A 25149-nucleotide genomic window follows, 5' to 3' on the forward strand; every position below is an offset into this window, starting at 1 on the left:
CTACAAATAATCAGTCATTACCGAGGGCACCAGGGGAGGGGCTTGTCAAATCCCGCTCTGTTACCGAAACAAAGAAACAGCAATCAAGAGGGAAGGCGCAATTGGAGGCCAGCGCATCCTAGGCTACAGCCATCTCACATGCCTCAGAGAAGCAGAGCTGACAGGTTGCGCTCAGGGGGAGTTTTAGACACCTTAGGTGCTCAACACAGTTACTGAGAAAAACAAAAGAGTGGCCAGGGAAAAGCACAGATGTGTTACACACACACGTGTACCCCCATCCCTAGCTGGTCTCTGACACCCTGGTATCCGCTGTGGCCCCTCGCAGTGCAGCCGCATCCCCACGCAGGTCTGCAGCTCACGGGCTTCCGGACCACTGAAGCCGGGTCAGTCCCTGGCTTGGCCCTGCTGCCTGGGAAGCACCATCCGCATCAAAGTGAAATCCCCTGGGATGCTGTCACACGAAATGCCACCCCACCCAAGGATCCTCCCAGCTTTAACTCACTTTCAAGTAACTTAAAACAATGCCAGGGCCTTTCAGCAAATATAAAATGAGCCCCCGCTCACTTTCTTCTGGGAATCAAAACCGAGAACGCTGGGGGAGGACTGATGTCTGTAAGTGCAATCAGGGGGCCTGGAGGTTCACACTTCCTGCTGCATGACTGCTCTCTGCTCAGAGCTTGCTTTTTCTCCTGCTGCTTTTCCAGGAACGGGCAGAAAGACTCGTGATAAATGCATCAGCCATCTCCGAGTGCCAGGGCACTGGAGGCTTCGAATGCATCAAGCCGGACCTCGTAGGGCCACATCTGCAGGACTTCTGGGCGGGCCCTGCTCGGAGCTACACACTAGCGCTTCCCCTGGCTTTAGCTGTTCCGGGGGTGGGGGCCCAGGCCAGGCCTTCTGATGTCATAATAAACATCACTGACCTTATAAACTTAGAGCATTGATGCATTTTTCATGTCTGAGAATCACACTGAATTGTTAACATCTTAGAAGATGGCCGAATGCTGCGTCTAGGTTTTCTCTTTCTCTTAAAGGTGAATTATTGAGCAGGAATGCTCTTTGCCCAGGACCCCACCCCGGCTCTGAGATTCCCGTGTGCACCCAGCTGGTTACCATTTGCAAGGTCAGATCCATTCCCATCGGTGCTGGGGGAAAAAAGAGGAGCACAGTTGGAGGAGGGGCTTCCTCCAGGGGGTGGAGGAGGGAGAAGGCTGAGCGGCAGCTCCAAATGGAGCCAACAGGAGAACACTTTAGTGAGGAAAGAACACTGCCGGAGCCAGGGGTGCTGTCTGCAGATGGAGACGGGATACACGTTCATTTGCAGAGCATCACGGGCCGGGGCACAGGTGAGTAATTTAAAGAGGTAATTGAGATCATACGTGAGAATAATAACCTTAGCTGTCAAAGGCTCTTAAAATTTCTCATTTGACTTCACATTTAAGTGGATGGGTCTGTAATGTAGTGAATTTCACATCTCTGCCCGGGAAACCTTGAGCTTTGCACAGTATTCTCTGCAGAAGACAAAGTAGTTGCCCAAACCATGTTTCATAATAAAATGTGTTCTTGAGCCCCAAAGAATTGCTGAACGCTACACAGTATCCGCGTAGGGGCGACACTTTGAAAACAACAGCAACAACCACAGCAAAAAACATGTCAGACACTCAGCGTTTCCTCTTGAGGCAAGAACAGCAAAAAGAAATTGGTCTGCTGGTTGAGGAGCAGGGGAGACAGGCTGGTGGGGGCAGAAGAGGGGAGGTGCAATTCTGCGCAGTAGAGACTTTAACCTTGACCAAAGAGAGGTCTGGCTTTTGTCCTTGCCTTCCGGGAGGTGATCTCTAAGCCCTTGGAATGTCCTGCCGGAGGGAGTGGCTTAGTTTGCCTGAGTCACTGGAGAGTCCTACAGTCTGATTTAAGGTAGGAGCTGGTTACAGTGGAGAGTTGTAGGGGAGGGGCTGGCCACTCTAGAAGGATCAACTATGTGGTTTAGGGAAGGACTTTCGGTCACACAGTTTCAGCCAACTCGGGAGAGACCGGAGACCGAGATCAGCCGTGAGGGCAATCCCTCACGCCTACGCGGTGGGACACCGAGGCTCAGGTGAGCTTCCCTGACTGGTGATTTTCCGTGAGCATTGCCACACATTGATGCAGGGACATTGATGCTGACCACAGGCCACGGGAGAAGACAGTGGAAGGTGGGTGTTTGGTGCCCTCCTGGACCTGCTGGACACGCTTCTTCCCTTGGCTGGTTTCCATCTGAATCCCTTTGATGTAATAAACTGTAACTGGGAGTATAACGGCTTTCATGGCCTCTATGAGTCCTTTCCATGAATGATGGAAACCGTGCATGGATTGTGAGTTGGCTGACTGTTTGCACATTCCTTCTACACATGGAGAGCGTTCCTCCGAACAAACATAGTTTTCATACAGAGTTAACGCCTGTCAAGTGCATCCTCTTCCTGATGGGAGCACAGAGGGACTCCCTGCCTCTCTCATGTGCTCCCCTAATACTCGGAACCTGCCACTATGGGGCACTCATCACACCAACTGTGCTGTCCGGCTTGCCTCATGTCCTGGGCCGTGCACTCCTGGAGGTAGGGGCACGCCCAGTTGACCCGTAAAGCCCTGAACCCAGGAGAGTGCCCCTCAGATGCCTGGGACTCAGCAGGTACCAGTTACTGATGGGCAGGTGTACAGGCTGCCTTCTGCCAAAGCTGTTTCTTCCACTGTGGTTTGTGACCTGGCTGAGGGTCATGAACGTGAAGCTGTTGGCGTGGAGCCTGGCTGGAGTGGCTGTCACTGTCATACCAGAGCACTCTGGTGCAGTGAATTCCATGGAGGTGGGTGTGGACCGGCAGGTTTTCATGGCTCCTGACTCAGCTACCCACCTACCGACTCATTCATTCACTTATTCATTCACTCACCAGGCTAAGGTAGAGCTGGGTCAGACAATGAGAGAATCACAGAGGGTCAGATGACGCCCTCCTCCAGACCCCAGGATGGTGACACACCATGCAGGGACTTGCCAAGGACCTGGTCCAGAGGGGAGATGGGTCTGAGCAGCTCAGGGAGGAGACTTGCTTTTTCTCTTCCTTTTCCAAATCCAGGGAGCTGAGTAGTGAATTCTCTGCCCCTTAAAAGCTCTGAAGGCAGCCTCAAGGGCACATTTTTAATAAAGGTCAAGCTTCTGCATTCTTGCCTTGGGTTATTTGCCTGAAGCTTGTCCAGTGACAGGGAAACCAGAAAGGGGTTGATGGTGCCTGGTCAGTTCTGGACACCCTCCCCAGCTGTTTCTGACATCAGGGATCCTGTAGCCTAAAGCTGGAGTCAGTCAGCAGTGTCACAAAGACACCACTGTCCGTCCATCCATCCGTCCGTCCATCCATCCATCCATCCATCCATCCGTCCGTCCGTCCGTCTATCCCTTGAAGAAATATTTATTGAGCACCTACTGTGTTCCTGGCCTCTTAGGACATGATTATAACTAAGACAAAAGTCCTTGGCCTCAGAACTCAGCTATATTCTCACCTTTGCCAATTTCATCCACACCCCTTGACCCATTTCTTCCCATGCCACCTCCATGCAGTCATGTCACAGATGTCTCTCTCCTGCCCACATGCTTCTCTGAGCTCTGGAGCCTAAGTCCACTCACTTGCTGTTGTTCACTTTTCCCATGGATGTCCCAAAGGCCCTTCAAACTAGCCCAACTCGTGACCAGTCCTCCTCCAGGGTGCACGACACGGAACGCCCGTACCTAACCCATCTACAAGTCTTACTGATGCTACCTCCTGAATCTCTCTTGATGGTCCCCTTTTCCCAGAACCGCCAAGTCCAGCAGCATCTCTAGCCTGGAGGATTCACTGGTCTACCCTCGCCAGCTCTGGCTCTCCTTCAATCCATCCTCCATGCAGCACCCAAAAGCACTTCTTGAAATGCAAACTTGGTCACGTCCATGCCTCTCAAACCTTCCATGGCTTCCCTCTCCTTGGGGATAAAGCCAGCATGCCTCAGCCTGGCTGGTGCTTGGGTACCCCTCTAACCTGTCTGGTCTGATCCCCAGCCCCTCTCCACCTCCCCAGCCTTCACATGCTCCCTTATATCCATGAGGCTCCTCCCACCACAGGGCTGTCCGTGCACGCTATTCCCCATGCTGTTCCCTCCCCTCTCCATGGAGTTAACTTCTGCTCCTCCCTCAGATCTCAGCTCAGGGGCCACTTCTTCAAGAAATCCCTCCCAGACCTCCTCTTAACCCTCCATCACAAGCTCCCCACACACTTATTTGTGCAAAGGTTTGGCGTTCAGGTCTGATTTTTCCTCTGCTAGATGGTAAGCTGGGTGAGCACAGGAACCTCATCTGCTCTTTTTCATTCATTCCTTTGTTCTAATCTCAGCACTGGCCCAGGGCTTGGCACCTACTGGAGGCTCCGGTACCAGTTAGGGAATAAATGATTACAAAGAGAGAATTGCTAAGGGAGGAATTTACCAAGTGTAATGGGAAAGCCAAATAAAAAGAAGGCATCCTGTGTGGGCGGCAGTGGGATGAGGGGGGAAGTCAGCTTTTAGAGGGGAAGGGCCTTACAGTAGAAATTTTCAGCAGAGCAGGAGTTCTCTAGAGCAGCCCCAGGAAAAATAACCTGAGAGACCAGAGGGAATGGCAAGTGTGAAGCCCTCGAGGTGAGAAACACTACAGTATGTTTGGGGAAATCGGGTATTTTGGTGGAGAGGAGGGGAGAGCCTTGTGCAGGGGGAGAGGAGGTGACGGCTGAAGGTAAGCCGAGAAAGACAGGCTGAGGGCAGCTTAGAAAGGGGCTTGGATTCCGTGCTGCAGTCAGAGTTGATTCTGACCTTCCCAGATGACCACGCCCCTCCCAACAGGTGCCGCTGGCAGCCCCGCCTCCATTTCTAACTCATCGTGCTGCACTGGGTTACAATCACCAATTTTGGGGCCTGTCTCTCCCAGGGGACCGCGCCTTGCACAGCGCCTGGCACACAGCGGGTTCCCGTCAATCCTTTCCAAAAGCATGAGGGATACACAGCATGGATGGGGCGGGAAAGAATGTGGCGGCAGGAAGGCCAACGGGGAGGCGCCAAGCCCGGGTGTGTGATGCTAAAGGCCTGAGATAGAAAAATGGTAGAGGACCCCGGAAGATGGGAGGAGGAAGCCCTGGGGGGGTTTTAAAAGTCCTACTTTGCAAACTGCTTGCCTTGGGGGAAGAGGGTTGTGGGGAAGGGAGAAGCAGGGATGAAGGATGTTTCTAGCTCTGGAGGCCCCCATCGGACGCAGCATAACTGTAGTAGGGAGAACAGGCGCAGAGGAAGGCTCTCGTTGCGTGGAGGTCAGGAGCCGGCGGATGGGGTCAGACCACTGTGTATGATCCTCTCGGCATCACCTGCTCACTGTGTGTCTGCGTCCTCACCTGTAGGATGGGGGACCTCGTAGGTAGTTGGGAAGTTTGAGTGAATCGATATGCGTAAACGCTTCGTGGATAGGGCCCGGCAGGTGGTGGCACGTAGATGTCAGCTGCTGTGACCCCTGGGCGGACAGCTCTGTGCCAACAGGTCTGCCAGCTCTCCCTCGTGTCTCAAGACCAAGGGATGCAGCTTTGGTGTGGCTGAGGTGACCTAAGGCGTCAGCAGCTCTTCTAAAAGTGGGTGTCACCAAATGGCGTGAGGGCCCATCTCGGACCTGGGCAGGAGAAAGGACACTCGGGGGACCTCTCCATCTGCTGATGTCAGGACTGGCCCAGGGCCTCGGCCAGCTGGTTTCTCACCTGCCCTGTGTCCCGGCTTCCGGAGTCTGTGAGTCTGGCTGTGGGGTGGAGAAGGGGAAGTGGGTGGAGGGTGCAGGGCACACGCTGATCTTGAGCCGGGAGGGCTTCTGTCCTGATTCGGCAGTGGTTCGGGGCAAGTGGCCACTCTTCTGGGGGCCCAGGTTCCTTCCAGAGGGATGAGGAGGTTGGACAATGCGACAACCGTTTCTTCCAAGTTCTAATTCTCGAACATTCTAAGTCTGTTTCTGATGTATCAATTATTTCCACTCTGCCATGGATTTTTTTAAACGTCTCCCATTATTAAGTATGGAACACCTGACACATACCTGCCTGTCACTTTTTTTTCCTCAAGCAAAGGACTTTAAGTTCACAAGTGGAACATGTCAGCAGTGGAGGGAGCTGGTCCTCAGCCTATCAGGCTCTTGTGAATGTCTCGTTGTCACAGAGGCGGGAGACAAGGTCAGTCGCTGGGCTGCTTGGAAAGGATCAGAAACACGTGTATTTGGGGGAGTTTTTAAAAGGAGAGGGCTTGTGCTCGCCCCACCCAGAGGCTGGGATCTGGATCGTTGGTAGGGGAGGTGGGAATCTCCTCTCATCCAGCTCCAGGACCGCCAGGACGCCGTTTCCTTCTGGAGGCCACACCAGCCCCCGCCCCACCCACGGCCCCTTCTCCTTGCTCGCGGGCGATGTCCTGGGTCTCCCCGTCTCAGGACCATTGTTCCCACTGCTGGGTCAACAGATCAGCATATCCATTATTTTCCAGGGAGGTGCATTCTGGGGCCGGATCCTAGGAAAGGCTAAGGAAGCCTTCAAATCGCTGGCCTGAACTGGCCGTCTCCCCAGGCCCTCTGGTCTCTCTGGGATCCCAGCTCTGCCAAGAGGACTTTCTTCGAGGCCACGCCCCCTGAAGCACAGCTGACCCGCGTCTAAATGGCGCAGTGGAACAATGGGAGTCCGATGTAACTGATTAAGGAGGGACCAGGACTGCCGGGCAGCCGTTGGGTCCATCTGCAGGATTCCCGCATTCCAGCCACAACCGGTGGTCGGGGCCTGAGAGCCGTCTCCACTGGGTCTGACATCCACACACCGTTTGGCGGGTGAGTCACAGTTTGTTCCTGCTTTGGGACTTGGCACCAGTCCCTGCACCCCAGTGGGGAGCAACTGGGAGGGAGTTTGTCCCTGGGACTCAGAGCAGATGTGGATAGACGTCTCCCTGAGCCTGGGGCCAGCGAAGCTGCCTCTCTGGGGCCCGCGCACCTGTGGGATGGTTTTCTGGGCCAACAGCAGAGGGCAAGGCAGGAGAGGCAGGGCCCGGGGCTTCTTCTCTGGCTGCACGAGGAGGGGTGGAGGCACAAGATCTCCTGGGCCAGGTCTTTCCTGTCCCAGCCTGGGGAGAGTCAGGGATGTGAGCTCAGAGACAGGCTACCAGAGTTTTCAGCCAATTCTCTGGGTTCTTTAAATTCACGGAGCTCCCTCCTGCCGTGGGGTCTTCCTACATGCGGTTTCCTCTGCCTGGGATGCTCTGCTCCCCTTCTCCTGGTATTAACACGGCTGCCACCTCCTTTTTCTTGAAACACCCTCTTCTGGCCTCCCGGCGGTCACATCCTCTCCATCTTCCTCCTCTCGCTCGATGCGCCTTCTCCTTTGCCAGCAACTTTTCAGTTTGACATTTAAACCCTGGGGGAGCCCGTGCTTGACCCTGTGCTCTCTCCTCTCCTTTATCCACCCTCTTTCATGGAGCAACTGTCTCTAGCCCCACGGCTTTAAATTCCATTGCTGAGCTGATGACATCTAAATTTTATCCCCTTTCTGGGCCCCCCCCCGGCCTGCAGACTTTCAAACCCAACTGTACCCTTGGCAACTCTAACAGGCTGTGAACCAGAATATGAACAAAACCCACTTGAGATTCCCTCTCTCCCACCTTCTTCAAAGTCCTTCATCTCAGGAAATGGTCCCGTGTCCCCCACCATTGTTTAAGCCCCAAATCTAGGCACTACCCATCCTTCTCTTGCTTATCCTCCGTGTTCAGATCATCAGCAGGGCCCCTGACTCTACCCCCAAGAAGACCCCAAACTGTGTCTCTTGGGATTCATCATCACCGGCCTGTCGGAGCCGCTCTCATCTCTTGCCCGCACTGATGCAAGAGCGCCCGGGGTGGTCGCCCTCTGAGTAGAGACACAGTTCATGTTCCAGACGGCAGCCGGGGAGGGGGCGGAGCGTGTCACCTCACTGGCTTATAACCCTCCCGCTGTCCTCGGGATCAAGTCCCAGCCCCCTGCCCTGGCTGAGGGGCCCCCGGAGGCCCGGGCCCTTCTCGTTCCGCTGCACCTCCCCTTAGCCTGCTCACCGTGCGGCCCCTGCACGCCAAGCTCCGGGTCTCGCAGGGAACTCTGTTCTGCGATTCCCTCGGCCTGGAACGTCCTTCCCAGGATCTTCGTGTGGGCGTCCTTTCTGACATCGCGCCTCCCCAGAGAGGCCTCCGCCGGCCGCCGACCTCAAGCCGCCACCCTGGCCCCCCTCTACCAGGCTGCCCATGGTAAGTGCCCCGATATTTCCTCTGTGATGTGTTTGTTATCTTTCTCCCGCCTCTAGGATGTAAACTCCACGAGAACGAAGGTCCCCTGGAGTCAGAGCGGCGCCTGGTGATGCAAGAAGGGACGGCCCTCGTGGAAGGAGGCAAGAGTAGAGGCCAGGAGCAGGAGTGGGACGTGCAAGGACATTTGGGGCCGAGTCAAGGTGGTGGCAGAGGGGATGGAGAGAAGGCCACTAGGATGGTGACGGGTTTGGGGGGCTGGGCGTGAGCAGGGGGTCTCAGGAATGACTCTGGGTTTTCTGGGGTGGACTTTCCGCCGAGGCTGTAGGAGGTATAGGATCAGGTGGGGGTGCATGGCAATAAGAGAACAATGGTGAGTAACATTTGGGACACGTTGACTTGCCCAAGAAAACCGGAGCAGCGACGTCCTGGGGCAGCTAGATGGAAGGTTCTGGATCTGAGAAGAGGCACAAAGGTGGACGTATCAGTGCACCTTTACAGACGGTAAAGAGGGTCCTGGGTGGGGCTAAGCCCTCACGGAGAGTGGGCAGAGGGAGAAGGGAGGGGCCTGGAGACAGCATCCCAGGGCCTGCCGGGTCTTTAATCCACCGGATGATTTCCAGCCCCTCAGACCCCAGGGACCACCTCCTCCCCTTGTGAAGCCCTCTGACTCTAGGCTCTGAGACCCCACCCTCTTCTGTGTCCCTCCGACTACCCCCACTGTTCCTTCTCAGTCTCCATTGCCAGCTCCTCCTTCTGGAATGTTCTGTTAACGTTCAGTTCACGTAGCCTGCGCTCTCCGGGGCCTCTCTCTTCTCCCTCTGCCTCATAATGTGACCTTATTTGGAAATAGGGTCTTGGTAATTAGTTAATTACAGATGTAACTAGTTTAAGATGAATTCATTGGATTGGGTGGGGCCCTAATCCAATGACCCGTGTCCTTGTAAGAAGAGAAAACAGAGACACAGAGACACACAGAGAAGGAAGATGCCATGTGATGATGGAGGCAGAGGCTGGAGTTATGTTGCCACCAGCCAAGGAGTGCCAAGGGTTGCCAGCGGCCCCTGGAAGCTGGAAGAGGCAAGAGGATTCTCCCTTAGAGCCTTCAGAGAGAGCACGGCCCTGCCAGCACCAGGGCGTCTAGAACTTCCAGCCTCTAGAACTGCCAGGAGACTCATGCAACAGTCAAGGATAACTTGGTTGATATTGACCATGGGAGGGTCTGAGCCTCCCACCTTCTCGCCTCAGGATGAGCCACCTGCCCCCCGGTGGCCAAGAGCTGCCCCCGCAGGAGTGGCCACGTCTGCCGGAGCTCTGGGTCTTCGCCCACTGGTTTTTACTTTGCTACCTGCCCCAATAGCCAGGATGAGGACCCAGGGGCTGTCTCCTCGGCCTCTGCAGCTGCTGGGCTTGCCGTTTCTCTGCAGGGCACCATTTGTCATTGATGCAAGGAGGCGGGTGAGGCCCAGCCCCAAGGTGACCCATCCCTGCCACCCAGATCCATTTGGTGTGGCCCCAGCCGCAAGCAGCAGGAGATCACGCCTCGGGGAGACATCTGAGCACCAGGCCCCTTGGTTTCTGCCTAAGGAGGGCTAAGGACACCCACCCCCATCTGTAAGGACGTGGACCCCACAGAGCACAGAGACACTGACTATGAAGAGGGAGCCTGTGCTTTGGAGTGAGGCCTTGACTGGGTAGCTGCAGCTCAGACCAGAGTCCCTTCCTGCCACTCAGCTTCACGTCCCGAGTGTAAGACTGGCTCAAACCAGTTTCTGCCACTACCGAATCATCTCTTAGGTCACCGCTATGTAAAGAAATACCCAGACACCCATGAGTTAACACACTGGAGTGTGCCCTAGACCCCACTCTAGGTGAATGCCAGAAGATTCTTCACAGTGCCCCTTCTTACTTACAGAGAAGACCCCTGCGTCCAAGCTTCTGAAACTTCTTCAAAGTGCTCCCAGAGGCAGGAGGGTGTGGGCCCTCGGGGCACTGACTTTGCCTGTGGTTCAAGGCACTCTCCAAAGTCAAGCCCATTCACTGATGCTCTATGTCTGATCTAAAAAACTCTCCTGAATTTTGTATTCTACCCCACGAAACAAACTGTATTTGTTTCAGTACAATGGTGGCATTTAAAATTCATTACAACTCAACATTTGCTCCTCTCCCCACATTATCTGGTAAAAGTGATACACTTTCTGTCTGGCTCTGTCGATGTTCTCCCATGTGGACAGTTCATCACGGGCTCAGAGCGGGGGGGGGGACTGGCAGGCGGGCTGGGGGTTCTGCAGGATGGAGGGAGCCAGGCCAGGAGGGACCCGCAAGGTACACTCATCTGAAAGCCCTGGAGTGTCCTCACTGGAGGGAGGAAACATCCAGAAGCTTCCCAGGGGCCATTCTCACAGCTGGAGTGGCCCCTCCTGCTGCCCCTGGGCTGCACCCTTGGCCTCTGGCTCAGTGTGTGGTCTTCCACTCCTGGTGGTTGGAGGCTGCTATTAGAAACCAGCCAGCGGGGGGCGGGGGGCGGGGAGAGGCTGGCAGAAGCATGGCCACATGCCAGGGACAGGCAGCTGGGAGGGGGGGAGGGGACAGAGCTGGGGACCATCCCAGCTACACATCTTCCATCTATTAGCACGGAAGCCTTGGCCACAGAAGGCCAAACCAGGAGGCCAAATCTTGCTTTTCCTTCTCTCCACCTCCTTACAGGGGGCAAGGCTCCCACCTTCCCACACCTCTAACCCAGAGCCAGGCTGCCCCAGAGGCTGGCTTGCCAGATACCCTCCTCTGGCCCCGGTGAGCTGGAGGGCAGGCTGAGGGGGGTGGGGGTGGGGGTGTCCGCCCTGCCCCAAGGCTTCATATGCCGAAGCAGGCACCTGGACCGTGAGATGTGAGTTCCCGCCCCCTCCCTCTGCCTGAGATTACACGGTCCCTCCCCCACCCGAGGGTGGCAGGAGACCTGCCGAGGTGGCTGACGGGCTGAGCCCAAGAAAGCCGCATCCGTGCATCGCACCAATCCTCTCACTCCGGCAGGAGGCTCAGCTGCCCGAGAGGCAGTTGAAAATAGTCTAAGAATAAGCGGCTTAGCTGGGTTTGGAGAGGGGCCCAGCTGGGTAGGGGTGGGCCAAGGCCTTGGGGAGCATCAGCTGGTTAAGGGAAAGAACCAGGCACCCAGAAGTTCCACTCACCTTTCTTCCAGGGACAGGGATCTCTTAAAGGTGTCCTAGTGCCCTTGGCCAGATGTGCGCCCCACCCCCTCGCTCCAGAGCCACAGGGTCAGGTGGCCTGGGCTGATTCTTTTTGCAAACACAGGCCCAGGAGAGGCCGTCTAAACACACAGCACAGCCTCCCCTCGCTCAGCACAGCCCTGGCTGTTTGTGTCCACAGGACCCCTGGCAGGCAGAAGGGACATTTCCCAGAGGGCCTCAGAAAATGGTCCCGGGGTAAACTGGCTGCTTGACTACCTCTCACCTGGAAGAGGTCCCATTGTGCCCCAAAGGCACAGCTGAGCCACCCCGGACCACTCTGGGGTCCTGATGCAAGAGGCCTGGGGAAATCTGTTCTGAATCTGGACCTCTGGGGGAAGAAATGGTGAAGCTGGTAGTTCCCAGAGCCCCTTGGCTAAAGGAAGCGGCTGTTCCCCAGCCTGGGGCCCTTGCCGCTCCCTCTGCCTGGGATACTCCTCCTTCCCATCCGTCTCAGCCTGGCTGATGCCTGCTCAGGCTGGAGGCCTCAGTGGAAGAGTCACTTCCTCCTGGAAGCCTTCTTGAACACTGGGCTGGATGACGCTCTCTTGTTGTGTCCTGTGGGCACTTATTCGCTCATGCATTCAATCCTTCATAAGACGAACAGGTACTGTGGCCCGCAATCTGCCAGCCTGTAGGGCCTGTGTCCTCTAGAGGTCACAGTGCAGGGGCTGGGGAGGGTGGGCAAGTCCCCTAAGTTTGGGAGAAGCGCTGCAGCTCCCGAGACCCAGAGGACTGTGCTCCCCCCTAAGCCGGCCTGGAGCGGGTAGATGCCGACGCCAGCGCCCCCTCTTCCCTGTTCTCCCTCCTCCCCCGTTTCCATGCTTGTCTCCGCCTGGATGGCTGTGTCCAACTGAGATTTGGGGGACACGGGGCCCCTGCGCCCATGACCCTCTCTGGGGACGATCGCCTCCCGCCCGACCAAGCTGCTCAGACAAAGGCTGCGCCCAGGACAAAGGCTGCGCCACCGCGGCTGCTGCTGCGCGCGCGGATTCGATTCCGCGTGCCCCACCCAGCCTTTAGTCTGGCAAACAAATCCATTTTTTTAAACAAATGAAAGCTGAAATCTCTTCCCAAACATTTCTCCCCCTCTGGGATGGAGGGAGGAGCAAAGAGCGCCTCCAGGATGGCAAGCAGGGCGACGGACGCGGGTGGAGTGGTGCGGACCAGGAGCGCGCGCAGCGGGAGGCGGCCGCCGGCGCCAGAGCGCGCAGCCCTGGCGGCACGTCCCTGTTCTCTCCCCTGGGCTGGGGAGGGCTGAGCCGTGCCGCAGTCCGTGGGGCGGGCGCGGGCGCAACCTGCCCAGCGCTCCGCGCAGGGCCCCTGCATTGCAGCTGCGCTGGGCGTGCAAGCGTGCGTGTGTCTGTGTGTGCGCCTGTGTGTGCACGCGCGTCGCCTGGCCGCCGCGCCCCAGTTCGCTCGGCGCTGCTGTCCCCTCACCCACTCCCGTTCCACCGCCGCCCCTCCCCCTGCCCGCAGCGCGCGCACCTCCCCGTCCCCGCGGTTCTAATTGAGAATTTGCCCGGTAACCTTGGGGGCGGGAGGGGCAGAGGGAAGGAGCCGCGGAACGGGAGGAGAGGGGAGAGGAGAGGAAGGCTTCTGACAGCCTGGTCGCTGCAGCATCTTCTTCGACACACTTCTTCACTGCCAGGCCACAGAGTTGGCCAGAGCCCGGGGGACCTCCACCCTCTGGGCTGTCCCAGCTGTCCCCTTTGCACTGGGAGGATTATGACCCTGGCGCTGAGGCTGCGGTTCTGCTCCCCCCCCCCCCCCCGTTATTATGTATCAGGCTGGTGAAATGCTGGGAGAATGATCCTTGGGTAGATAAGTCACTTGTACTCATTTTGGGGCGGGGAGGGGGGGATGGAAAAGAGCAAGGAGACGGTAGTTTTACTCTTCCACCCTGGCAGGGTGGGCATCTCACGGTTCCTCTGCCCTGGCCCCCCTTCCCCTCCCGCTATTGAAAGGACGCCTGGCCAAGCCCAAAGGGAAGGAGATTCATGGGGTCCTTCGGGGCCCCCATCTGCTCTGTGGAGGGGGGTGGCCCTGCCTTGTCCCTTCCCCAGCTCCTGTCATCTCTCCTGTGTGTTCTGCCAGGGGCTGGGAGGATGCTTATTTCAACTGGAGGCCTATGGAGCTCAGAGCTGCAAGTGCTGGCAGAGGGGCTGCTGGGGAGCAGGTGTCCTGCTTGGCCGAGGACTCAGGGGCGTGTTCGTCATGAAGCAGTGAAGGTGGCTTCCCCTCCCCACGATCTCTCTCACAGCATCCTCTCCTGCCAGCAGCCTCCCGGTACAGCCTGCCCTCTGGGCTTCCGGAGGGGGGACGGCTGATGATTCCTGTGCTCCGAGGCAAGGCACTGCCTGGCTAGACTTGGCTTTCTGAAGGGCTCCATCTTCCCGGCAGGTCCGACACTGACTGGTCCCTGCATCCTGCAGTGCACCCTGGTGAAGCGACCTGGTCACTGAGGGAGAGCCAGGGCTCTGCAGAGTTCCCTGTTCCCTTTCCCATTTGTTCTGCAAAACTGAAACCGGATTTCCTGAACGGGAGCCCCTGGTCACCCTGCCCTTCTCTGTTACATCCTGCAGGTCATCGTCACAGCGCTGGCTGGCTTCAGCCCCGGCCAGGGTGGCTGCCAAGGCCAGCCTGGTGCTCCCAGGCAGCCACTGCCAGCGTGCAGACGCCTGCTGACCCAAAGCCACCTCTGGGAACAGCTCAGAGGTTTCAGTGGCCAGGGCGGCTGCCAGGCCCCCTGTCACTGCTGGGGCCGGGGCTGGGATGAGGCAGAGATTTACACACTGGGTGGCCCAGGAAAGCTGCCTAAGGCATGTGGCCAAGCCCAGAGAGCCTCCAGCGACCAGCAGCAAGGGGAGGTCTGAGAGGGGAGAAGGCAAAGGGCCGCTGTGGATGGGGGAGGGGAGCTTAAGGAACTGACCCCCACAGAGGGCCTGGGTCAGCTTAGCTGAGACCCAACACCTCGGGCCGGCAAGGTCTCTAGCAAGGTACCCCACAGACGGGCACCTCTGCGGCTGCCCTGATACTAAGGGCGGGTGTAAGCCATCCCTCTATCCTGTCTCGGTGCCTAGAGCAGACCATCGGCTCAGCCCCCCAGGCCAGCTCTGGGGCTTCCCCTGCGCATGCCCGGGCCCGGAAGGGCAGCCTCTGCGACTTTTCTCTGCAGAGCCTCTGGCGCCCCAGGGGGAGCAGCCGCCGCTCGGCACCCCCGTGCAGCAGGCCAGCGGCTCTCAGAGAAGCATCCTTGGCCATCACGTCCTGCCTCCTGCCTTGGAGCCTCCGGGGGCTCCCTGGCCCTCCGCCCTCAGCTGGGTCGGGGAGGGCTTCCATGAGAAGGTGTGGCTCACGGTCCCTAAAAGGCAGAAGCACTCAACACACAGCCTTGAAGTCCAGGCCTTGGAATCAGAAAGAAGCCCAACCTGGGCTGCCTTCCCCCAGCCTCGCCCATTGCTGTTGCCTCTGAGAGGCTCAGGGCTTGGTGATGGCCTCCAGGAGCTCCCTCTGCTTCTAGAAACTGCCCTGGGGCTGGGGGTGGGGCAGCAGAGGATGCCTGGACCCTGCTGCCCCAGGTCTGTCCGGAGAGGGGCCTCTCAGCAGCTCAGGGGCTTGTCTGGCCACTCAGACACCCTGGCAAGCCCTGGGTCCAAGCTCACCTACTCACTCTGTCCCAGGGAAAGACCGAGATTGAGGGTGGGGACCAGCCCGTCCTCTCGAGGTGCGACTTGCGCCCCGAGCAGCAGAAGTTAGGAAACCTGGATGCTTCCTCCTTTTTCACACCTTGCACACAGGGTTCCCAAGTGTCCCTCTCCCTTGGGGCCTGGCAAGGTGACCCGAGCGCTGTTCTTACCGTCCAGTGACAGCCAGTCGTGCTGGGAGGACGGGAGAGTGGGCAGGGCCCGAGCTTTGTATTCAAACACCACTGAGTTGGAGATGATCTGGTTGTTGAAGGCAACTTGTAGGGTCACAAGACCAGTGTCATGGGCTGAAAGCAAAAGAAAGAGCTGTCAGGGAGGGAGGAGGCCGGGGCACGGGCACACTCCAGCCTCATGTCCCCACCCGGGGGCCAGGAGGACCCTCTCCCCCCTGCCCTTCATGGACCAGCCCTGCCTGGGCCTGCGCATTCCTCAAGGTCAGAAGCGGGGGGGGGGGGGCTTTAGGTGCAGCAGTTGCCTTGCACTCCTTTGTGCTATTTCTCTGTTTCGCCTTTTCCTGCAGGCTTGTCCTGACTCACCTAGCACGGCCTTCTGTATTTTCAGAAGTTCTTCTGCATCCCCGATGAAGGCCAGAGCTTTGTCTGTGCCTGTTACTCTGAGCCCAGTGGTGCTGGGCAGGAGGCTGGCGTAAACCTTTCGTCTCCCCCCCGAAGCCTGGATGTCAGGCTTCGGGAAGACCGGCCCTTATGGGCCTCGTGAGCTGCTCTGACCCCGACACGGGGCTCAATGAAAGCTATTAGTTGAGTAACGCAGGGGACATTCTCACTGTTCCCAAGAGGAGAGCCTACCTGTGGCAGAGAGACTTGCTTCATTTCTGGGGGTGAGGCTGGTTTTGAAGTCTTGGGGGCCAGTGGGTGTATACAGGCCGCGCTGCCGGGCCTCAGCCTCTGGTAGACAGCAGTGTTCTGTGCTCTCTGCCCTGCTTTTCTGGAACCAGCGCCCAGGGCCTTCCCAGGACAGATTTCCAGGGAGGACGCACCCGGGGATCGTGTTACTGTTTGGGCTCTTGGTTTTCCGAAGCTTAGACTGGAGGAAGCTCTCCAAATCAGCTGCTCCCCAGGGCCGAGTAAAGCCCTGGCTTCCCTCTGAGGTCTTCTGATGCAGCCCTCGTTGCCCACGGGAAAACCAACTCGTCGAGGTGTGGCCTCTCTCCATCCCAGGTGTATGTGTTACGCAGTGGTCCCCAGAGCAGGTCTTCGGGAAGTCATTGCCCCAAGATGACCAGTGTGTTTTTCCCTGTGCTTTCCACCCTGGTGCGGTCCCTCGGCTCCAGGTCACAAGCTGGCTCCACGGTGGGTGGGGTACCACCGGAGATCCTGCCACGCCTCTCTGGGCAGGGGCCCCAGCCGAGTCCAGACCTCCCTAGGCTCTGATGGCATCCCCAGGTAGATCTCCAAGCTCGTGGTTACTCTTCTTCCCTGGAGATTTGCCTCATTTACCAACAGGAGGGTAGGGCGTCAGCGAACGCCCACTCAGCTCTGCTCCTCTGGGCAAGTCTGCTGCCTCTCGCTGGCCCCAGGGGAGCTCAAGCCTTCTCTGTACCAGACATTCCAGCTGGAGGGTCCTCCTCACCTGCCGCTCATCTTCCACCATCTCCTGGCATGTGTACAACCTGCCGTGACGCCGGAACGGTGGCAGATCCCAAGGCATCCCGTCCTTCCCCAGAGAGAGCGGAGAGGACCTGTCATAGCCTCCTGGGTCCCAGCCCAGCAGCCCGGCGCATGCGGGCCTGACACCCAGGACATTTCCTGGACTCACTTTCCCTCCCCCGCATTGAGTCCATCAGCAAGCCCTGGGTCCATTTACTTCTCTCCATCCTGATGGCCACCACGGTACCCAAGCTGCCATCATGTCTTGCCTAGATGCCTGGACTCCTGCATTAGCGTCCTGCCCAGGGCACCCTCAGCACACCTGAGACCTACCTGTTCTGCTGGGATGGTGTTAGGGTGGGGGGCACACTCCAAAGCCTCCACAGGAAATAAGTGGGATTGTGTTGCCCAAGGGAACCTTCCTCCTTAAATCGGGAAAGATTACCCCTCTGCCGCTTCCTATGGTTTCCCTGCTTCTTTCTTCCCTCCTACAATCCATTCTCCCACACACCCAGATTCATCTTTGAAAGACATAATTTAGATCAAGCCACTCCCCACTTAAGACTAATGGCTTCCGTTGCAAGTACAACCTAATCAGACTCCTTCTTATGACTTAGAAGGATGGACATGATTTGTTCTCTGCTATCGTCTCCAACCTAGCCACCTCCAACTCACCCCACCTTTCTATTTCTTCAACTTACCAAACCTGTTCCTGCCTCTGGGCCTTTGCACTTCCTTTGCCCTCTGCCGGATGTTTTCCTCCCATGCTTCCCATGACCAGCTCCATCTCATCATTCAGGTTGCAGCCTAATGTCCCAGCCCGTGAGAGGATCTGTCCCTTTTCCCAAGTTACCTTATCACATGACCATATTCTAGTGTTTTCTCCAGTGATCTTGGTTATTTCTTTGTTTCCTTGTTTGTTTTTTCATCTCCTACAGTAGAATGTAAGCTCTGTGAGAGCTGGGAGCCAGTCTGTCCTGATCACCTCTTTATGCCCAGGGCCAAGGTCAGTGCCTGGCCTGTTATGGCCCCTCAATACCTGCTTGTCGAGGGAATGCAGTGCACTTACTCATCTCGTTTTGAATTTCATCTTTTGCCTTTGGTGACTCCAAGGAATCCAGCGTGAGGCTGTCCAGAAGCCCCCAAACAAAGTCTTTTTGTTGGGGGGCTTCCTCCATCTTCTCCAAGGACCAGGTTGCCTTTGCTAAATCCCAAGTCCTCCTTCACCACTGCTTCACCAGAGCTCACTGGCTTGAATGGGTTTTCTCCCTCCTGACCTTGGAACACTGCTGGAATCTTGCAAGAGGCAGTTTCCATGCCTGTGTGTCTTCTGCGGCCAGTGATGGAGGGGGAGCCGCCCAGAACCATGTTCTTGGTCGGGGTCTAGTCTCCCCAGCTGTTTTGCCTGGGCATGTGCACGAGGCCAGTGGGCAGGGGCCATTTGCACCCCCTGTGCCCCCTCTTCCCATGTCATTCTAGCTCCTCAGGTGACCTGGCTTGTGCTCCCAGGCCTCTGAGCCCTTCTTTTAGGTGAGGCCAGTTTGGTTCTGGCTTCAAGTGTCCTTCTTTAAGATCAGCTCCAGGCTCCCCAAGGCTTTGGGAGACCCAGGGAAGAGGTTCCTGAGCAGCCAGCATTGTCCCCCAGGGTGCATGACCAGCTCCTTCCTGGACTGAGAGCTCCTCGCGGTCAAGGTTAGAGTTAGGGGCTGGGTCCACTCCAGGCGCCTACCAGTGCCTGGCAAACTACTTGACGAATGAAGAAATGAACGAATGCATGTAGCACCCAGTGCTCTCTTACTGAGTGACATGTTTTAGTTTGGGCCTCAAAACAAGGATGTCCAAAAAGGACGCCCCTTCTTTGTGGTTAGGGGTGGAACAGGGCGGGGCCCCCAGCCCACAGGCTGCCTGAGTCTCTCTGGGTCCAAGATTCAAGATGTTAGGGGAGCCTAAACCACTAGGAGGCATAGTGACCTGGGCAGACTCTCCTGCCAGCTCTGGGACCAGGAGAACTGCCTGCTGATACCCAAACAGCCCTGGACCCCTCTCCCAGCTCCCCTCCCCGCAACCAGGACGAAACAGCAAGGCCTCCCTCATGAGCAGCTCCATGAATTGAGCATGTAAGCCAGGAGCTTCCTGGACCCTCATCTCAGCCCCCGGCCCATCTGGCCGGTGGTTTCTACAGATGTAGAAATGGGGACTGAGAGAAGTCAACCTCCGGGCTCACGTCACCCGACGGTAACTGGCTGATCTGGGAGGTGCACACAGGATTTGCCAGGTCCTGGCCTGGGACGCCATCCAGACGGTATGCAAAGGCCAATCTTTTTTTATTTTTTTGGAGGGGTCGGCTAACTCAGGACAGGCGAGGTCTGGGTCTCCAGCCAGGCAAGAACCAGGTACAGGAAGCGGCATCTATTTATAGGCTGGGCCAGTCCCTTTCCAGCAGCAGGTGATAAGTGGATAGTTAAGAACACGCTGCCCCTCCCCCTACCTCCCCAGTGGAGGTGGGGGGCTGCATGAGCCACACGCGGCCCCGAGCTGTGATAGGCTGACCCGGCCTGGCTGGCGTCAGGATGGCTGCGCTCCAGCCCCAGGAGGGCTGCTGGGAGCCTGGGAGCAGGGGGAGATGAGTGCGAGCCAGCCCGGCTGCTGGCGGGGGCAGGGCCAGCAGAGGAGGCCACCACAGGCACCAGCCCTGGCTCCCTGGGATGTCTGCGGTGCAGAGACCGCTGCATTCAAGCGGAAGCTGAGTATGTGAGCCCAGCCCTGGAGCAGCAGCATTCTGCTCCGGTGGGCTGCGTGGGGAGATGGAGAGAGAGAGAGAGAGAGAGAGAGAGAGAGAGAGAGAGAGAGAGAGAGAGAGAGAGAGAGAGAAGGATGTTCCATGTCAGCTCGGGAGCCCCAGGCTAGGGTGATGGTGCTGGGTAAGGCAGACAGCTCCAGCGGCCGGAGGTTCAAGCTGGACCGCCCCAGGTGAACCAGGCCCCTGGCACGGGCCAGCTCTACTCCTGCCCTGGGGACCCCCCGGCCCCACTTCTCTTCCCCACCCCTGGTCCTCCACGGGGAGCGTTCTCTCTCTCTCTCTGTCTCTCTCCTTTTTGTCGGCTGCAAATAACACGGACTGGGACCCTCCGCCCTCCCCGCCCGCCTCCTCGTCTGCCTTTCCGTCCATCATCTGGGCCAGCTGGACGGGTCGTCCCTGGAACTAATGATGCGTGTGAGGGGCCAGTCAAGGGGTCCTCCCAGCACCAACCCAGGGAACAGAGAACGTGAGCAGATTCCTTCACGAACATCCACCCCTTTTGGGGACGTGCCAGGCACTTTTCGAGCCCTGGGGGACACGTGGTGACCAAGAAAGACACAGACCCTGTCCTCATGGAGCCAACAGGCCAGTGGGGAGGAGGTAATGGTCAGAGGCCAAGGGCAAGTTGACCAGGCAGGGACACCAAGCTACGCCCTGCCCGAGTGATAGGGACAAGGTCAGAGCCACGGGGACGGCCCCCGGGGCCTCCGGTGCCTGAGAGCCAAAGGAGCCGATGAGCCTGTGCCTCCTTCTGGCCATGGGGTGGCTGGCGTCAGCGGCCTCTCAAAGGAGCTTCTGTGGGTTATTCTCAGTCTGATGCCCCCTCCCCTGCGGTCTGCCGGGCCTTCTCCATCCCTCTCTGACCCGCTCTGTGCCGCAGGGGACTGGCCCCGTGGACCGCATGGCCTGGGCCCTCTCGTCCTCGTGACTTCTGTGTGGCTTCAGCTGTGCGAGGCATGGGCGGGGGGGGGGGGGGGGGAGAGGGCGGCATCGTGGCCCCGACCCCAGACGCGGCTCCTTTTGGGGCCCTTCTGCCCGCCTGGCTCTCACCAGCTCCTGTAACCCTTCAGGTGGAGGGTGACTAGAGCTTCCTGCTGTGACCAGTCGTGGGTGTGTCACCCTGGCTCACTGGTCGTCTAAGCAGCCTCCATCAGGTTCTCTTCAAAACCCAGCCAAGCTCACCTGTGTCCCCATCTATCATGCTCTGGGCCATGAGTCCAGAACAGATGCCATTATGATCGCTGATCCGGGACCCACTCCTGCACCGTGGAGGAAACGGAGGCCCAGAGGAATGACACAAGTTGCTCCAGGTCACCCCCTCCAGGCTGACTCGGGGTCCAGCGCTCTGGGCCCTGCGGCCTCTGCCGGGAGGCGGCCTCTCACCTGGGCAGTAGCAGCGGAGCACCCCGGGCTGAATCAAGGACGCAGGCACTGAGATCTGGTCGAACCGGCAGCTGTAATTATTGCTGGCTTCTTGCCACGGGCCCGTGATGAGAACCTTCACTCCTCCCTGGGGGGAACAGAGACCAGCGGGGGGCAGAGGTCAGCCCCAGAGGGAGGGATGAGGGACACAGGCCCCCGCGGCTGCACCCCCAGCCCATGTGCTTGTGGAAAATGCAGACTGCCGATTCCCGTAAGCCCTACTTTTGAGAACCACTGTTTCAGGACTGTGGTGGGAAGGAGGCCCCCAGCCTCCTCCCCGGCGCTCTCAGGGGCCCCCAGATGCTCCTGGCCTTCGTCAGCTGGCACCCAGCACGGGGGCCACCAGTTCGGATCCCTGACCCCCTCCTGGAAGTGGGACACTCAGCTCCAGGCAGAAGGGAGCACAGAGTTTTTCAAGCTTTTCCCCCCAGGATGCACCTGAGAACGGGCGGGGGGTGGTGGGGGCCCCTGAGCGGAAATGGAGGGGAGGGAAGGGGCTTTCTCTGTCATTTGCTTGTGGACAGATTGTGTGAACTCTGAGCTACGGAAATGGGCTTGAGCACCTTAGTGGCCTGCAGGGACTGGACGTTCTGGCGGGGAGATGAGGGGAGACCCGGGATGCCTAGGGTGTGGTGGGGATAGCCGGGGTGGGGGGGGGGAGGCAGCGAAGAGGGGCTGGATGAAGAAGGTAATGAGAAAGAAAGCAGAACAGAAAACTGGAAGGAAGGCTCAGAGCTGGAGGGGCTCAGAGGTTGCCATGGTGGCCAGACGGCCCCCTCACTGTGTGCAGACACAGTACACGCAGGCACCGATGTGCTTACAGCCTGGCTGGGCTGCAGCTGCCCCCACAGGGCGAGAGCCGGGGAGTGGGGGGAAGGGGGATGCAGGAGTGGGGCTCAGATGACCTTGCTCAGCTCAAGGGGAGAGGGCCCTGCCCCCAAGGATCCCAGAGGCGCCCAGGTGCAGGACAGCACCCGAAGGGTACAGGCGCTCCCTGACCTCTGGCTGGAACCAGCCAGGGCAGCCACAGAGCAAGGAGGGTGGCCTTACGTCTCGGTGCCCCGGGCAGTCCTGTCTATTGTCCGAGCTTAGTGATTAATAGCCGCCTGTCCTGCCTGATGCGAGCAAGGAGGTGTAGGTGCCCTACTCAGAGCTCAGACAGCTGAGGGGAAGGCCAGGTAACTGAGTCAGGGAGGCCTGCCCTGGGGGTGCAGAGGGTGGGCTGGCTGTCCTCTGGCTCTCCTGGTCCTTCGTGAGCTCCAGCCTCCTCTCCCGGCAGGGGGCCAAGCTCTGCCCAGGACGGGGTGGAGAGCACCACCTAGTGTCCAGGCAGGAGAAGGTCGAGCGGCGCGCCTCCTGGAGACTGGGGGGGTGGGGGGTGGGGGGGTGAGGAGTGCGGCCTGAGGCCCTCCTTCCCCCACCTCTCCAGGCCAGAGAAGCCAGACCCTAGTTCTCCCGCTGCTCCTAATGCCAGCGAGACGTTCTCTCCTGCTCAGTCCCCCGTTCTTGGGTGACCTGTCCTTGGCACCGGCCCATCCGTGCTCTGGAGGGACCCCGGCCTCGACACAGGACTGGCTGTTGAGGCTCCACACAACGTTCCTGGAAGCAGACCTGGCCTTGGGCATCAGCAGTAGGAGGGGGTGTTTCCAGGGATGAGGTGGAAGTGGGTCCCTCACAGCCCAGCACAGAAGGGAGCTTCCCCTACGGAAGGGGCTCTCCCAGACTGGAAGGCCTTCCCCCTGTGCTCTTGGATGGGCCTTCCTTCCTCTGCCTGGAATGGCTGGAGAAGTCATCTTACTGCTAGACAATCAAAGTTTGGAGGGTGGTAGACAGAGCTCAGGACCAGGAGCCAAAGGCAGGAGGCCTGCCTCTGCCCCTCGTAGCTGTGTGTCCTCAGTCAAGTGGCCCAACCTCTCTGGGTGGCGTTTGAGCTTTAGGGACCCTCTGGCCTTGACACTCTTTGGTTCTGATACGTGGCTCCGCAGAGAGATTTGGAGTTCTGTCGGAGTGGCGGGGCTGGAGCCAGCATCCTTGGGCCCATGGGCTGGGAGTGGGCTCCTGGCTGGGAGATGTACCATATGGCACAGGTAGAACCTGACTTTGGGATGCCTGGGGGCACCAGAGGCCAGCTCAGGGCACGATCCACCCTGGATCCTGGGCAATGGAAGAGCAGTGTCTTCAAAAGGCCACAGACAGTTAACTCTGTGAGAAAAAAAGAAAGAAAGAAGGAAAAAAACCCCAGTAACCCCATTCAATGGCTGCTAGCATGAAGCCAGGGCTGCTGTGAAGAACAAAGGACTGCAGAAATTACTGGAGAACATCAGCACCTTCTCCATGGAAACTGCTGCGGGAGGGGCTCAGCAGCCATCCGGTCAGGAGACGGTTTCCATGGCGACATCGGCCTGGCTGTGCTGAATCGCTGTGATGCGGGCACCTGACAGCTCTAATTGCAGCCTCCTGTGCCTGGTGCGGCAGGAGTGTCCGTGGAGGGAGATGACGCAGAAGCATTTGGGGGAGGAGAGGCAGCAACACATGCTACCTGAGGTCTCTGTGCCCTGGGAGCCCTGAGTAAAGGACCTGGATTTCTGATGCCCCTAGGGCGGATCCTGGGGGCCCAGGGGCACCTCCAGCATAGGGGTGTGTGTGTGTGTGTGTGTGTGTGTGTGTGTGTGTGTGTGTGTGCAGGTGAAGAGGCAGACAGAACAGAGGGGAAACGGGAGCAGCCTGTGGTGGGGGAGGGATGCTCAAGAAGAGACAGCAAGACGGCCCTGGCCTTAGCATCCCTGCGAAGTGAGTGCCTGAGCACCCTCGAAGTTTAGAGCTGGGAGAGGATGCCGAGCGACTGGCTAGATCTGGGCTCCTGACACAGGTGGCAGGCAGGCTTCTTCCCAGCAGAGAAGGGGAGAGGGCGAAGGGTACCATGCCAGCCGGTGAAGGCGGTGCTATGAGGAGAGAGGAAGGACTGGGGAGAAGATGCTATCTCCGGCAGGAGAACCCAGGAGGGTCGGCCCCTGCTGCTGGACTGGGTGGGGGAGGATGGCGGGGAGGGAGTGGCCGGCAGAGCCGCTGGGGTCTCAACAGAGGCCTCTCCGAGCAACCACGTTGGGCTCCAAAGGGCCCAGCTGGTGGCATTTGCGCATTTCCCAAATCGAATTGAATTTGAGCTGCTTTTGTTTCTGGGTAGCTGGAAGCATCCAGAGCTTCTGGAAAAGCGGGGCTGCCGCTCCCTCTGCGAGGCGCCCGGGCCATCTTTCCTTTCTCGTTCCCATGCCGCCCTCGTGTGGCGAGCTGCTGAACTGACTTTCTCCGAGGTACAGTTTAGGGATCTGCAGGCCGGTGCTGGGATACAGGACGGAGAGCGCCAGGCCTGCCAAGAGCCCCTGACCAGTGCCCGCAGGTCCCAGCGGCTGGAAGGAGGGCCTGGACCCGCCCAGGGATGTGCACTCAGCTCACAGGTTGAGTCCCGGGATGAAAAGCTCCTCCTGCCGAAGGACACGGGCACCGGGGTGCCTCAGAGCACCCTGAGGAAGGACCAGATCTCCAAGGTCGGAGGACTTGGAGGGCCTTGAGGCCACCCCTGCTCAGCCACGTACAGATCAGGACACTGAGGCCCAGGAGGCAGGCCCGAGAGGCAGTGCCCCGACTCCCAGCTCTGACCTCCTTGAACCCCAGTCCCAGGCCTCCCTCCCAGCCCCTCGGAATTGCTTTCTTAATCCCCGTGGGGAGCCAGCTGCTGGGCTGAGCTGACCTTTCACCCCAGGGGATGGGGTCACAGCGAGCCACACCAAGAGGAAACTGAGTCAGTCTTCTGGAGTCTTGGGGGTCCGTGGTGGTAGGGGGAGTCCCTGGAGGTGGGTGGAAGAGGCAGGGCTGCTGGAGCTCTTCGCTCAGTCCTGACAACCCAGTGAGGAAAGCGCTCGTGTTGCCCCAGTCTTAGAGACAGGAAAGGCAGCGACCTTCGCCCAAAGTCACCACCGGCTAGTAAAGTGGGGGGCAGGATTTGAATCCACACTGTCCAGCCCCAGCCCCGTGCCCCTCACCACGTAGGGCAGTCACCTCTGGACACCTGA

At 58.5% G+C, this 25149-nt stretch overlaps 1 protein-coding gene across 1 annotated transcript in view; it reads right to left on the reverse strand.

Annotated features, from left to right (window-relative positions):
* Positions 1-25149, reverse strand: part of CAMTA1 (calmodulin binding transcription activator 1) — a gene marked incomplete at its 3' end in the record, with an annotated part of 887568 nt that overhangs the window by 59938 nt on the left and 802481 nt on the right. The window contains 2 exon segments of the mRNA XM_082833351.1: positions 15403-15537; positions 21041-21167. Of these exon segments, the coding sequence (XP_082689477.1) occupies positions 15403-15537; positions 21041-21167 (262 nt within the window).

This window comes from Leucopleurus acutus (genome assembly GCF_964270905.1).
Source record: "Leucopleurus acutus genome assembly, chromosome: 2".
NCBI classification, from domain to species: Eukaryota; Metazoa; Chordata; class Mammalia; order Artiodactyla; family Delphinidae; genus Leucopleurus; species Leucopleurus acutus.